Source organism: Pseudonaja textilis, chromosome 14, assembly GCF_049901715.1.
Source record: "Pseudonaja textilis isolate UNSWEBS1 chromosome 14, rPseTex1.2, whole genome shotgun sequence".
In the NCBI taxonomy this organism is placed as follows: Eukaryota; Metazoa; Chordata; class Lepidosauria; order Squamata; family Elapidae; genus Pseudonaja; species Pseudonaja textilis.
Window position 1 is genome coordinate 7,395,056 of NC_142003.1, and position 13,667 is coordinate 7,408,722.

At 41.8% G+C, this 13,667-nt stretch overlaps 1 protein-coding gene and 1 long non-coding RNA gene across 5 annotated transcripts in view; both read left to right on the forward strand.

The window, feature by feature from the left end:
- SNX29 (sorting nexin 29) overlaps positions 1–13,667 on the forward strand; it is a 180,314-nt gene that overhangs the window by 133,943 nt on the left and 32,704 nt on the right. For 3 of the 4 annotated variants that reach the window (XM_026704236.2, XM_087912360.1, XM_087912357.1), the window contains one exon: positions 1,377–2,193. The exons of the other annotated variant lie outside the window; for it this stretch is intronic. In XM_026704236.2, the coding sequence (XP_026560021.1) occupies positions 1,377–1,506 (130 nt within the window). In that variant the 3' untranslated portion in view covers positions 1,507–2,193. Of the gene's footprint in view, positions 1–1,376; positions 2,194–13,667 lie in introns of those variants that run through there. 4 annotated transcript variants of the gene reach the window in all.
- LOC148124682 (uncharacterized) lies at positions 2,150–2,378 on the forward strand. Its single transcript, XR_015739521.1, has 2 exons — positions 2,150–2,255; positions 2,315–2,378. It is a non-coding gene; the product is annotated as an uncharacterized LOC148124682 (long non-coding RNA).

The window sequence follows — 13,667 nt, forward strand, 5'->3', positions numbered from 1 at the left end:
AGTCTCCAGTCCTCTAATCATCCTGCTTGTTCTTCTCTGCACTTTTTCTAGAGTCTCAACATCTTTTTTAATTCTAGATAACAGATATCGAAATGAATATGCTACCTAGAATCACGCACCTTGGGATATAGAGTATTTTCCACTCCCTGAAAACCTATTAGATAACCAGAACTTCTCAGGATACCAATGTTTGTGGCTACTGCCTAGTTTCAGTTATCATTATACGCAGTTCATTATTCTGTTCCTTGTCCTTTTAACTGTGAATCATGAAGATCCATAAAGCCATTGGGGGAAAAAAAACAAAACAAAATTGTCTCAGAGTTTGCCACTCTGTTGGTTGTCAATCTGTTTTTAAATGAAGGAGCAGCTGGTAAGCTTTTTTGCTACTGGATTATCATGAGAATCTCATAACACTTGTTTATCGTTGAATATGGTTTGTGAGCATGGCTTAAATTTTTTTTAGAAGTCTTCCTTTGGTAACATTTGTGTTTCATGTTCCATCAGAACCAGTTTACTGAGCTGAATGTACCAGCGGCTTTGCAGTAATCCACCACACAAACCAGTGGTGGGATTCAAGAATTTTTTTTTTTACTACCAGTTCTGTGGGCGTGGTGTGGCTTGGTGGGCGTGGCTTGGTGGGCGTGGCAGGGGAAGGATACCGCAAAGTCCCTCTTCCTTCCCCACCCCACTAACCTGCATTCCAGCTCCGTTCTCCTGTGCAGGGCAACCAAAGAAGACCCAGCCAATCAGCTGGGACTCAATGGGAGACAGAGAAGAGATGGGGTTGGCAGGACCAGTCAGAGGTGGGATTCGCTGGTTCTCCAAACTACTCAAAATTTCCGCTACTGTTTCTCCAGAACTGGTCAGAACCTGCTGAATTCACCACCTTTGATGCAAACACGTTGGACTGGTTTGCTTCCTGGAGTTGTGGGTGCTCTGTGGCTTGGAGTTTTTCAAAAATAGACTGAACAAACCCTTGATATAAGGGATCCTGCAGGAGGGGTGCAGTGGCCTAGAGGTGGAGCTCTCGCCTCACAATCAGGAGGCTGTGAGTTCAATCCTAGGTAGAGGCAGATGTTTCTCTTCTCTAGCCACCCTGAGAATGAATATCTGCTGAATAAAACTCCTCATTAGCGATAGGGAGGGCATCTGGCCATTAAATGACTCTGCTAGCTCCATTCAGTTGTCCATGCTGCAAGGGATTATATGAGGTCGTTCAGTGAAGATGATATGAGGGCTCCTGCCTTGAATAGGAGGTTGAAGACCTCCAAGATCCCTTCTAGCCCTGTAAGCTCTATGATGGCAAAAAGAGGCTGGTTGCATATAAAGCACCTTTAGGAGTGTTTGCTCCTAATTTCTCTGTTTCCATTTTTTAGGGACTTCCAACCTGCAGGAGAACCTGCCACCAAAACCAACCATCGGCGAGCAACCACCCATTTCCCCAGGCTGTCTCGGAACCACCCCAGGGAACCCCGCAACCCGGAACCTCAAAGTGGTGACCTTTGACCTGTGGCCCCTGCAAGGACCAGCCGTTGAGTTTGCCCTGAGGATCCAAGTCTGCGTGAGAGGACGAGAAGCAGTCAACAATGATGGCATGGAAGGGATTTCCCCCGAAAAGATACTGCCCTGTTGAAAGACCCATCGCCCAATTGAACAAACCACCTTCCAAGCAGCAGTCCTTTCCCACAACAATGAGGTGGGGGGAGGGTCTCTTTTGCCCTAGAGCAGCACTTTCTGCTCTAAGTTGTGTGGACTGCAACTCCCAGAATTCCCCAGCCAGCCATTCCTCATGGAGGCTGGGGCATTCTGGGAGTTGAAGTCCACGCATTTTTTTAAAAAATTTCAAGGTTGATAAACACAGCGAGAGAGGGAGGGAGAAGGAACGAAGGGAAGAAAGGAACGAAGCAAGAATCAGATGAAGGAAGGAAACAAAGAAAAAGGAAGGAAGGGGATAGGAAGGAAAGGAACAAAGGAAAATCAAAGGAAGGAAGAAAAAAAGAAAGAAAGGAGGAAAGAAGGAAAGGAACAAAGAAAAAAATCAAAGGAAGGAAGGAAAAAAGTAAAAGAAAGGAAGGAGATAGGAAGGAAAGGAAGAAAGGAAAATCAAAGGAAGGAAAAAGAAAGGAAAGAGGAAGGAAGGAAAGGAACAGACAAAAATCAAAGGAAGGAAAAAAGAAAAAGAAAGGAAGGAGATAGGAAGGAAAGGAACAAAGGAAAAATCAAAGGAAGGAAGAAAAAAAGAAAAAGAAGGGAAGGTGATAGGAAGGAAAGGAACAAAGGAAAACCAAAGGAAGGAACAAAAAAAGAAAGGAAGGAGATAGGAAGGAAAGGAATAAAGGAAAATCAAAGGAAGGAAGAAAAAAAGAAAAAGAAGGAAGAGAGAGAGAGAGAGAGAGAAAGGAAGAATAAAGTTTCCATTTCCTTTGATTAAGCCATAGACACCATGGCTTCTCTTTCACCTGGGAGAGTTTCTATAGCTCTTACGATGATAGTTTCCTTTTGCAGCCAGGATTGCTCTCCTGGCCTTCCAGTTTCCTCAGAAGGACATTTCCCGCAATGTACTTAAAAGTGAGCATTATCGAGCTATTTATTTTAAGCCATCCTCCCCCCCCCTTCTTCCCTCCCCTCGCTCCCCCCCGTTTTTTGCTCCCTTTTTCTCCCAAGCCGTAAGAAACAGAAACAACAGGGGATAGTTTTCCTCTTTCTCTTCCATTCATCCCCGATCTTGTAAGGCCCCAAACTACCAATTCATTGATGAATCATCCTGCTTTGATGTTAAGGCAGTTTGACACTCATCCTTTGTTTGAAGTGGAATTATTAATGATGAGTTGGGCGGAGGGCAAGGAGGGGGCTGGCGGGGGGGCGGAAGCAGAAAACTTTCCACCTGCTTGCCTAAACTTTCACTATTGATTTTTTATTTGGGGGTGGGGTGGGGGAAACATGTTAACAAAAGGCCTCTCTCAGCATCCAAATAAGGGGACCGCTTCCGCCATTCTTTTCATCCTCCTAAAAAGAAAAAAATCGAACAATAAATTAAAAAAAATTGGAAGTAAGCTTGGCAAAGACTTCGAAATGAAAGTGCACCGGTGCTCATCCCCATGAATGGAGAGGTTTTCTTGTAAATATATATATTCTTGTAATATATATATATTTTGAGTCTCATATATATATATATATTGTAATATATATATATTGAGTCTCATATATATATATATATATATATATATATATATATATATATATATATTCTTGTAATATATATATATTTTGAGTCATATATATATATATATATATATATATATATATATATATATATATATATATTCTTGTAATATATATATATTGAGTCTCATATATATATATATTCTTGTAATATATATATATATTTTGAGTCTCATATATATATATTCTTGTAATATATATATATATATATTGAGTCTCATATATATATATATATATATATATATATATATATATATATATATTCTTGTAATATATATATATTGAGTCTCATATATATATATATATAGATGACGCAAAATGAGTCCAGAAGAGAAGCGGTGGGAAAGCTGAAGTAGAAAATGGCGCCTAATTCCCTCCGGACGCATAAGCTGTCAATCATAACTCAGCTCTTCTTCCTCCCGGAAGATGCATCGCTCAACGCTTCGCAAGAATGAAGCCTCCCTTTTCCTTCGAAGTGCATCGGAGGCTCCTCTCAATATTTAAATAGGTCTCACTTCTCTTTTTGCTCTATTAAACTCTCTATAATGGGCTGACCCTCCCTTGTTGAGTATCAAAGCGGAGAAGTCCCAAAGGTGCTTTTTTTTTTTTTTCAAGAGGCAACTGGACCTTCTAGTTTTTTTCTTCTGAGGACGTTTTGCTTCTCATCCAAGAAGCTTCTTCAGCTCCGACTGGATGGTGGGGAATGGAAGGATTGATATTCCTTGTTGGTCATTTGCATCCTTTTATTTAAATCCTTCCATTCCCCGCTATCCTGTCAGTCAGACCTTCTCGGATGAGAAGCGAAACGTCTTCAAAGAAAAACCAGAAAGTCCAGTTAGTTGCCTCTTGGGGGGGAAGGAAAAAAAGCACTTTTGGGACAACCATGATCTGGATGACGGAGAATCTCCGTAGAGATGCTTTCCCAGAGAAGCATTTCCACCCAGCTAGGGGTTTGGGGTTTTTTTTTTTTTTTTGCACTCTCCTTGTTTCCAAATAATAAAAGGATTCACGAACTTTTGAGCAAGCTGGTGCGTTAACTCTCTAAAGAGCACAAGTCATCCAGAGCACTTTGGGTGAGTTAGACCCGTCTGAATGAGCACAATTCACTGAGACTTGAGTGTGAAAAAACAGGAGAGGAGGAACTCACATTTGGGGCTGATTGCACTGGGCTGGTGGATCCCCTCCCAAGTTTTGGGGGAACCACACTACAGCTGAAATGGAGATGAATGAGGTGCGGTGGTGGTATTTCTACCGGTCCGGTCCGGTTCGAGTGAACCGGTAGTTAAAAAAACAGCTATCGGTTCATCCCAACCGGTATCTTTTTTTCTATTTTCTTTTTCCTCTTGACAATCAGCTGTTCCAATGATCAGCTGTGCCTCATGCCCACAGGGCTAAGCCCACCTAGCCATGCCCACCTAGCCACACTCATGGAACTGGTAGTAAAAATATTTGCATCCCACCTTCTGATCAGGTGCTTAGCAGTGAGTCATTTTGAACTTGGGCGAATAATGAAATTCTTCCTTTGTACTCTTTATCCCCTTCCTGCATTTCCTCCCCAACGATAAGACCTGGCAGACAGGGAGGACCAAGCCTTTTGATCAGAAATCTGTGCCAAGGACTTTTGCTTAGTCAAATCCTAGATCAAAGGAAGTTTGAGAAAGCAGTCATGGGAGTCAGCCAGAATTTGACTCAGGAGCATAGAAGGGGTTACTTTGAAGGTGTGAGGCTATCAAGACTGTCTTCTTCTTCTTCTTCTTCTTCTTCTTCTTCTTCTTCTTCTTCTTCTTCTTCTTCTTCTTCTTCTTCTTCTTCTTCTTCTTCTTCTTCTTCTTCTTCTTCTTCTTCTTCTTCTTCTTCTTCTTCTTCTTCTTCTTCTCCTCCTCCTCCTCCTCCTCCTCCTCCTCCTCCTCCTCCTCCTTCTTCTTTTCCCTCTTCCCCCCCTCCTTCTCCTCCTGAAAAATGTGACCAATGAGGCATTAGCCAAAATCGCATTAAGATACGGTGTTCTCTTAGGACTTGCATGCCCGGAATGAGGAATGGGAAAAAGCTGCTTAAAATATATATCTGCCTTCTTAACTCCTTGGAGGTTCCTAGCTTTCTGTTTTTTGAGGAGGCGGGGGGTGGGGGCAGGTAAGAGATTGTATCTCTTCTTCTAACAAGGCAGAGCTGTTGACAGGGATCGATACCATAGAGGAGGGATTTCATAGAGTGTCTAGAGTGGCTTTGCTGCTTGGCAATAAGTAGCTATGTCATACAATTCTTCCCAGGGCTCATGGCCCCCAAGGTGCCCGTTGCATTGCGTGAATTCAAGCTTTAGAGTCCGTCCCGCGGATTACAGCTGGACTTAAGCCACGGAGAGATCAAACTTCAGAGAATCCAATGCTCCAGGGGCTTTCGGTGTATATTTCATTTCTATCCCTCTCTTCTGAAAACACGTACTCTAAACCAGTGTTTCTCCGGCCTGGCAACTTGAAAAGGTGTGGACTTCAATCCCCAGAATTCCCCTGCCAGCTAAGCGAGAGGGGGAATTCTGTGAGTTGAACTCCACAATCTCTTCAGGTTGCTAAAGCTGAGAAGCACTAGAACGTTCTAGAATAAGGCAGCCATACCCTGGCTGTCTATCTAATTTTCTTTAACAAGCGCTAAAAAATAACCCTAGGTGAAGGTGAACAAAAATCAAAAGTTAAAAAAAAAAAAAAAGCTTCTTTTGGGGAAGTGAGGCATAAATTTTTCTTCTTCTCAACCTCCAAATTGTACCTGGGATATTTTTTTATCGCTTCCTCTTTTTCTTACTAGGTATCCGATGAGCTCCAAAACCTGCCCCGCATAAGGACTTTTAGCGCATTTATTCAGCTCCCCATTACCGAGGAACTCATTCTACATTTGTCTCGAGCCACCTAAATAAAAACCATTCTGCGCGCTTAACAAATCACACCTCATTGGAGAAGATTAGCCATTTTCTAAGCCTCTCCTATTCTCACAAGGGGTTTGGCAGAGTAATGGCAGTCAAACGCCTTGTCACCATTTTCAAAAGAGCCAGGCTGTAAAAAAAAACATTGATGGGAATTTAATGTGGCCAGCTAGTCAAAGAGATAAGAAACACCCCGGCAGTAAATTTAAAATTTGACTTGCAGAGCAAGGCCATATGCATAGGGTTCGGTTGGAGGCCCTGACATGCATACTTCATCGTATATAGGAAGAGATGCTTGGTTGTTAGCTGTCAGATGAAATGAATAGGTGGCTATTAAAAGGCAGTTGTTGACTGGACCGCTCACAGCAGCGGTAATGAATGGGATGTGAAGTGTGCAAACACCTCAGTCAGTAATGAGAAATTACTTGTCGAGTCATATTAATGAGGAGGAAAGCAGTACTTGCTTAGAGAGAATTCAGGTCTAAAAAAAAACCCGGGTCAGAGCTAAGGTGTGAGAATGTGCTTCGGAGAAAGAAAAGATGGGAGTCAAGTCAACCCACTTTTCTTTTCGCTTGACCTTCCCTAGCTGAACGCCTCCTGATGTAGTAGTCGTGGTTGGCTGGGACTTTGAGGTCCTGTGATGACCCGGAGCATGGCACAAAAGCAACAAAGTCACAAAACTAGGTAAAGTTCCCTTTAATATCTCCAGCTTGGCTCCCAATGCCCAGTTATCCTCAGCTGGAGAAAAAGAACAGTCTCCCAAGAACAGTTTTTAAAGAGAAGAAATTCAGTCCGAACTCAAAGTACATATAGATTATAAATAAAGACCAACACAAACCACGCTGCAGCAATTAATGAGACAGGGCAAGATAAGGAATTGCAGACTTCAAACGATAATGAAACACACACTGTTGGGAGGACACCAGTACCCAGATAAGACTTGACAAACAGCGATAATGCACGCTTTGCTTCCAGCAAGGTGCTCTGCGCAAATGCCCTTTTAAAATCCTGTTTTCCCAGCTTCAGCTAATGAAGGGAATCAGGGCCTTTTTCTCCCCCATAACCCACTTTGCTCCCTTCTCCGTTCCTCCCTGTATGCCCTAGGTTGAAGAGCGGGTGGGCCTGGGTCTTCCTCTAAATGCCCAACCGGACTGTGCCCTTCCCCAGTTTCCTCCACAGCCACTGGAGCCACACTCCCACTCCCTGTCAGCTGCTCAACCTCTCCCTCAGAATCAGTTTCCAACAAAGGCATGACAGGTCCCCATTTCCAGCTTGGTTCCTGATGAAGAGGCAAAATGGTCTCTTCCTCAGAACTACTTCTTCAGTTCTGTGGCTCAGTTAATTATGTTCCTTGGCGTCTCTGAGGGAAAGAGACCCTTTCCATAATTTGTAGCTTACGGGGGAAAACAGGCATAAACTTTTCTCCTCCCCCCCAAAAAGTGATTAATAAAATTAAGAACGTCTGTTCCTTGAATTGTTTTGAATTCAATGTTATGAAAAGGAGGTAGACCTGTGGATCTGAACGTTTAAAGCAGTGGGGCAGAGAATATGGATTTTCTGATGTTGTCCTAGATGTGGGGGTCTGCAAACTTGGCAGCTTTAAGACTTCTGGACTTCAACTCCCAGAATTCCAGGAGTTGAGCTCCTCAGGGCCATAGGATCTGAAAGATGAAATGGGGTTTATTTTGGCACAGTTGTTTCATCCACCTGGTTTTTGCACCCTCCCTGTTTCCCTTCTCCATCAAGGAATATTGACCGGTCCCAAAAGTTGCTTAAAATAGCAATTTCAGCACCTAAGTTTCCTGAAGACGGTCTTCCCAACTGGGTTCAGTCCTCAGCTACTTCCGGAGAATGGTGTGCAACGTGTAGCTCCAAGCTTGATGGAGCTCAAAAGCTGATGCTAGTTGAACAGCTCTTGCCCTAGCAGGCCAGGAGGAGGCCTTCATGAGTCAGCTGGTTTCACTGGTTTGAGGAACTTTGCCTTGACCCGAGTGATTTATTTTTGAAAAATCTCCACTCTCTTGCTTCCGGGTGGTTTGTAGTTTTCTGCATCTCAGCGTGGTGTTGAATCTCGTTGTCTCCACTCCTCCGTCCTATTCGCTCAATCTCTGTGTCTATTTCTGCTAAACCAATAGCACCATCATGGATAACTCTGCTGCATGTTAGAACCGATCCATACGTTCATGTTTTTTAAAAAATGTATTTGATGTTTTTATACTTCCATCCTTACACGGGGAAAAGTTCTGAGAAGTATATTGGTCCATTTCTCTCCTGGAATTCCCTTCTTCATTCCTTCCCTTCCTTTCCCTTTCCCTTCCTCATCCCTTCCCTTTCCTTCCTTTCCTTTCCCTTCCCTTCTTCATCCCTTCTTTTCCTTTCCCTTCCTCATCCCTTCCTCATCCCTTCCCTTTCCTTCCTTTCCCTTCCTTTCCTTTCCCTTCCCTTCCCTTCTTCATCCCTTCTTTTCCTTTCCCTTCATCATCCTTCCCTTCCTTTCCCCTCCCTTCATCATCCTTTCCCTTCTTTTCTCTTCTTTCCCCACCCCTTCTTTATCCCTCCCCAGACTCATCACCTTCTCCCGGAGGCTTCAGAAGGAAAAAAAACAGCCTTACATTATTTGCATAAAGTTCCTCTAAACTGAATTAAGATGGCTTTTAAATCTAATGAAATGATGGAAAATACAACATTCCTACTTTGCAACTTACATCCTCTTTTGTAATATGCCATATCCTGAAGTAATACTTTTATACCTGGGACTAGGCAAAAGATGAGAAGTATATGGGTGTTTTTGATCTGTTCAGATTTGAACATAAAGAAAAAAAAATGATATTAATTCTGATATATGTATATAATGAGCCAAAACTGCTTCTATTAATATAAGTATTATTTTAACCCGTGATCTGTTACATAATTCTAAAACTTATGTATATATAATTTTCTTTTTAAAAAAACCCACTTCCCTTGTATTAATATTTCTTTTGGAAATATAATAAGTGCTGTGTGGCCGTTTTGTTATAACCTGGCTAAAAATGCTAGTTTGCAATGGATGAAATAAAAATGACATTTTGTATTTTTAAAAGATTTTTTTTAAAAAAATCATATTAGCAGCCTGATTAAGTATTCTGGATTATATTAACTTTTAAGAGTTTAATTTTTAGAATCATCTACAATTTAAAACCAATGGATTTTTTAAAAAAAACCTTGGGAAGTTTGTAGAGAACAAAAGAGCTAAATTTTTGTTTTTAAATTTGATTCTGCAGTTTCCAGGTTTTTTATTTTATTTTTATAGAATCCTTAAAGTTTGGGAAGCGTCTTACAGATAGTTCTCCACTTACAGCAGTTTGTTTAGTGACCGTTCAAAGTTACAATGGCACTGAAAAAAGTGACTTATGGCTGTTCTTTACCCCACCTCTGCAGTATCCCCACAGTTTCTTGATTAGGAAAAAGACGTAGGAGAATGAATGGCAGAAAATGAGGGCGGAGTCAAAAGAGGGATCAGCCTAGAATCCTTACATAGCCACAAAGCGAACTAACTCCAATTTCCCTCGAATTTCGCTGCCCCTTATTTAATTCCAAGCAGTTGCTAATCATTAGCTGAGAAGATTCCTGGGCATAAGCACGAGTAGCAATAGATCGGTTTCATTAGAGCTCCACATGTGGAGCTGGTCTTTCATGGCCTGACAAAGAGAACAGCATGTCCTTTTTTGTGTGGTAATAGGTCAGTGAGATTCTTTCTTGGTGGAAAAGGGGCAAAGCCGCATCAAACCGTGGCTTACCCCTCGATTTACCACTGAGAAGAATGATTATATCTCTGCACAGGAGAACGGAGCTGGAAAGCAGGTTAGTGGGGTGGGGAAGGAATGGGGATTTTGCAGTATCCTTCCCCTGCCATGCCTACCAAGCCATGCCACGCCCACTAAGTCATGCCCACAGAACCGGTAGTAAAAAAAAATTGAATCCCACCACCGGTGAAAACGGCCTCTCGTGGACTCCGGAGTCTCTGGGGGCCATTTCTGGCCTTTTCCAAACTTCTGGGAGGCCTGTTTTTCACTTTCCCCGAGTCTCCGCACAGGCCCTGCACTTAACCTGCATCCAAAATGGGCCGTTCAAAGTGACCGTTCAAAGTGACCACGGCACTGCAAAAGGTGATTTATGACTGTTTTTCACCCGACCGCTGCAGCATCCCCACAGTCCCATGATCAAAATTCGGATGCTTGGCCGTGGGTCCATCCCATTGATGACAGTTGGAGTGTCCTGAGGTCATGGGATCACCTTTGGTGACCTTGTGGCAAGGCAAAAGTCAGTTGGGAAGGCAGATTTTATTAATCAGTTCAGGGAGGCCTGATGAGTACCAAAAAGGATGAGTACCAAACACATTTTTACCCTAAGTAAGTAAGTCACAAGGCACTGACAAGTTCTAACTCATCAAACAATGAGTACTTTGGACAAAATGTTCACGTCAAAATGCGTCGAGTACCAAATTCAATGAGTTTCTAAGTAGTTGAGTACCAGGGTACCACTGTATATTGAACATTAAACGTGCCTCCAGAAGTTGTGGAAGCTCCAACACTAGAGTTTTGTTTTGTTTTTTTAAAGATGAGATTGGACGACCATTTGTCTGAAATGGTATAGGGTTTCCTGCCTGAGCAGGGGGTTGGACTAGAAGACCTCCAAGGTCCCTTCCAATTCTGTCATTCTATTTGTCAGCGGTCCAGAAAACCTCCACTCCAAACAAATAACTCCGAGACAGACATCCTATCCAAAGTTCCTTTTATTTGAGTAGCAAACTGGCATTTGGGGAATCCCAAATCTGAAAGTTCCGGACTTCCTTACAATAAGTAAAAACTACAAATCCACCCCTTGCACCCATCATCGCATCACCTGCCCCAATCACCATCCGTCCCATCTTGAGATGTCCTCTCACCCAGGTGCAGAAATAACATGACCTTCACTTAGAAGAAGAATGCTATTATGTCTAATCACATACGCTCCGAGAAAATCCCCCCTCCCATTTTCCCAGGCTTAAGAAAGTGGCAACGTGGAAGCATCTGGTGCTTATATGGCTTCCAAAGTTGACACTGTTATTCTATTATTCTGGGTCAACCTATTTTCCAAAGCACCGGGAAGACAAGACAAGAATCAATGGATGGAAACTAATCCAGGAGAGAAGCAACCTAGAACTAAGGAGAAATTTCCTTGAAGATCAATTAATCAACGGAACAACTTGCCTCCAGAAGTTGCGAATGCTCCAACACTGGAAATTTTTAAAAAGATGTTGGATAACCATTTGTCTGAAGTGGTGTTGGGTTTCTTGCTCAGGCAAGAGGTTGGACTAGAAGACCTCCAAGGTCCCTTCCAACTCTTGTTATTCTAGTCTTCTCACTTCTCTTAAGCGACTTCCAGAACTCAGCATTTCATCATAGTGAAATGATAGATAGCTGACATATTTCATTATTGTACCCATATAATACTACATAACGCATATTGTCATATATATACGTGAGACAATAAATGCAGCTGCTCTGGGGGAGTGAACTGAGTAGGTTAGAAGAGTCCACAACCGAGCTGAAAGCTAATGGATTTTTTCCCCGGCTTTCTACTATGAAAAAGAGTGAATAATGAATCTGAAGCAAGCAACAATTTGTTCCCATCCCTGTAAGCCATTTGTAATGGAAAGGGAGAGCTAAATGCCAGAAATATAAAAGGGCAACAATCCAGTTAGCCGCATTTAACATGTCAGGTTGCAAAACAAAGCTGACAAAAATTTACTGCAAATCAAGAGAGGGAATTAGCATGTATGTGTTTGTAAGCTTTTTTTTTAAAAAAATAAACAAATCATGAATAGAATGGTAATGGTGCCAAACAACAACAACCCACAACCCCACAACCCACATACAAATATTAAATTCATCTTCCAAAGTTATGCAAATGTTAAGGAATCCTATGTTCTGAGCTATCACCAGGAAAAGGTAAGAAATGTTTAATATGGAAGCATATTATTACAGGCCAGAAAAAGACCAAGAGGAATTGAATTGTTTTCTTGAAAATATTCTTAGCTATTCCTTTTGTCAAGTTGGGTATAGACTTTTTTCTTCTTCTTTTTTTGCATCTGGGCCGGTATTGGCTTGGTTGCTAGGGATGATGGAAGTTGTCCCAAGGTCCCTGGACAGCACGACTACAAATAGTTCTGGCACATTTTGAAACCATCCTAGTTGAAAACTTTGGTTCCTATCTCTTTCTTCTGGGGCCTGCTATCATCCATAGGACTTATTGAATCTAATAGGTCAATAAGCTACATTTTTGATTCTCACACACAGTGATTCGTTGTTCTACCTGTCAGGAAATTCTACCTTAGTTTTAGATTGGATCTCTCCTTGATTAGTGAAAAGTGAAGAGATGGCTCCACTTTTTCTACTGCCTGATCTTCTATTCTAAACCTAATGGCAAAGGTATCAAATTGTTGTGTTACGTTAGTTCGCTCTCTCTCTTTTTTTTTTTACTGTATTCTTTTGTTATAAGGGTTGATCAACGACCATAATGAAGACATTTGATTTGTTATGGAAGCATATAAATCAAGCAGGAAGCTGATGAGCTATAGAGACACCCACTGTGATTTTTGAAAGGCACCTAGTTGGGGAAACAGGTATGTTTTCTATCAAATCCAGGGATGGATGTGATATTAGCTAGAAAGAGTGAGGTTCACCGGTTCTAACAATAGTCAAAATAATGGGAGAAGAGTGATCAATCTCAGGTTTCCCTGACTTTTGAAAGCTTAGTTCGATTCCTTTTTAAACTAGAAACAAACCCAGCATGTCTAGAGTAGAATCTTTCTTGCAGACAAGAATGAAGAATGAACCCAACCATCGCCTTGAATCGTGAGGCGGGTAGCAAATAAATTTGAAGAGTAAATGGAAACAAAGAGTTGTTTGCCCGTTGCTAATATCTAGACAAAAAAGACATGTCCATGCTTATACACCACTGTTCCTATCTCACTCACTGTAATTCTTACATTTAGAGATTAGGAAACACTTGCGATCTTGAACCTTTGGTTAATTCACCATATTAAATGAGGCACGATAGCCTCTCTATCAAGATTACTATCGCCGTTTGCTTATAACACAATTGAGGACAAAGCCAGCAGAGAATTTTAATACCTTTACCAGGGAGGTTTTTCTCTCTGAGATGCAGGGAAGTGAAAAAGAAGGAAAACCCACTTTTAAAAAATGAGCTTTTCAATGTCTCGGAGAACGGGGGAATAACTGATCAATGACCTTGTTAAATGCAAAGTGTCCAGTGTGTTCCAGAGATTTGACAACCTTCCAAATACGCTTGGCAGCCGTGTCACTGATGAAATTTACCCCCTGCCTTTATTTCTGGAGGTAATGTGAATGAACAGGCATTGCATACAGTCAAAAGGCAATCAGAAGCTGTGAATATAAAATCAGTTGTTTCTATTTTTCTACCCCCCGCCCCTGCCCTCTGGGTTACCCGTTCATAGATTCAGCAATGGATTAATTGTGGTTTGTCTGCATTC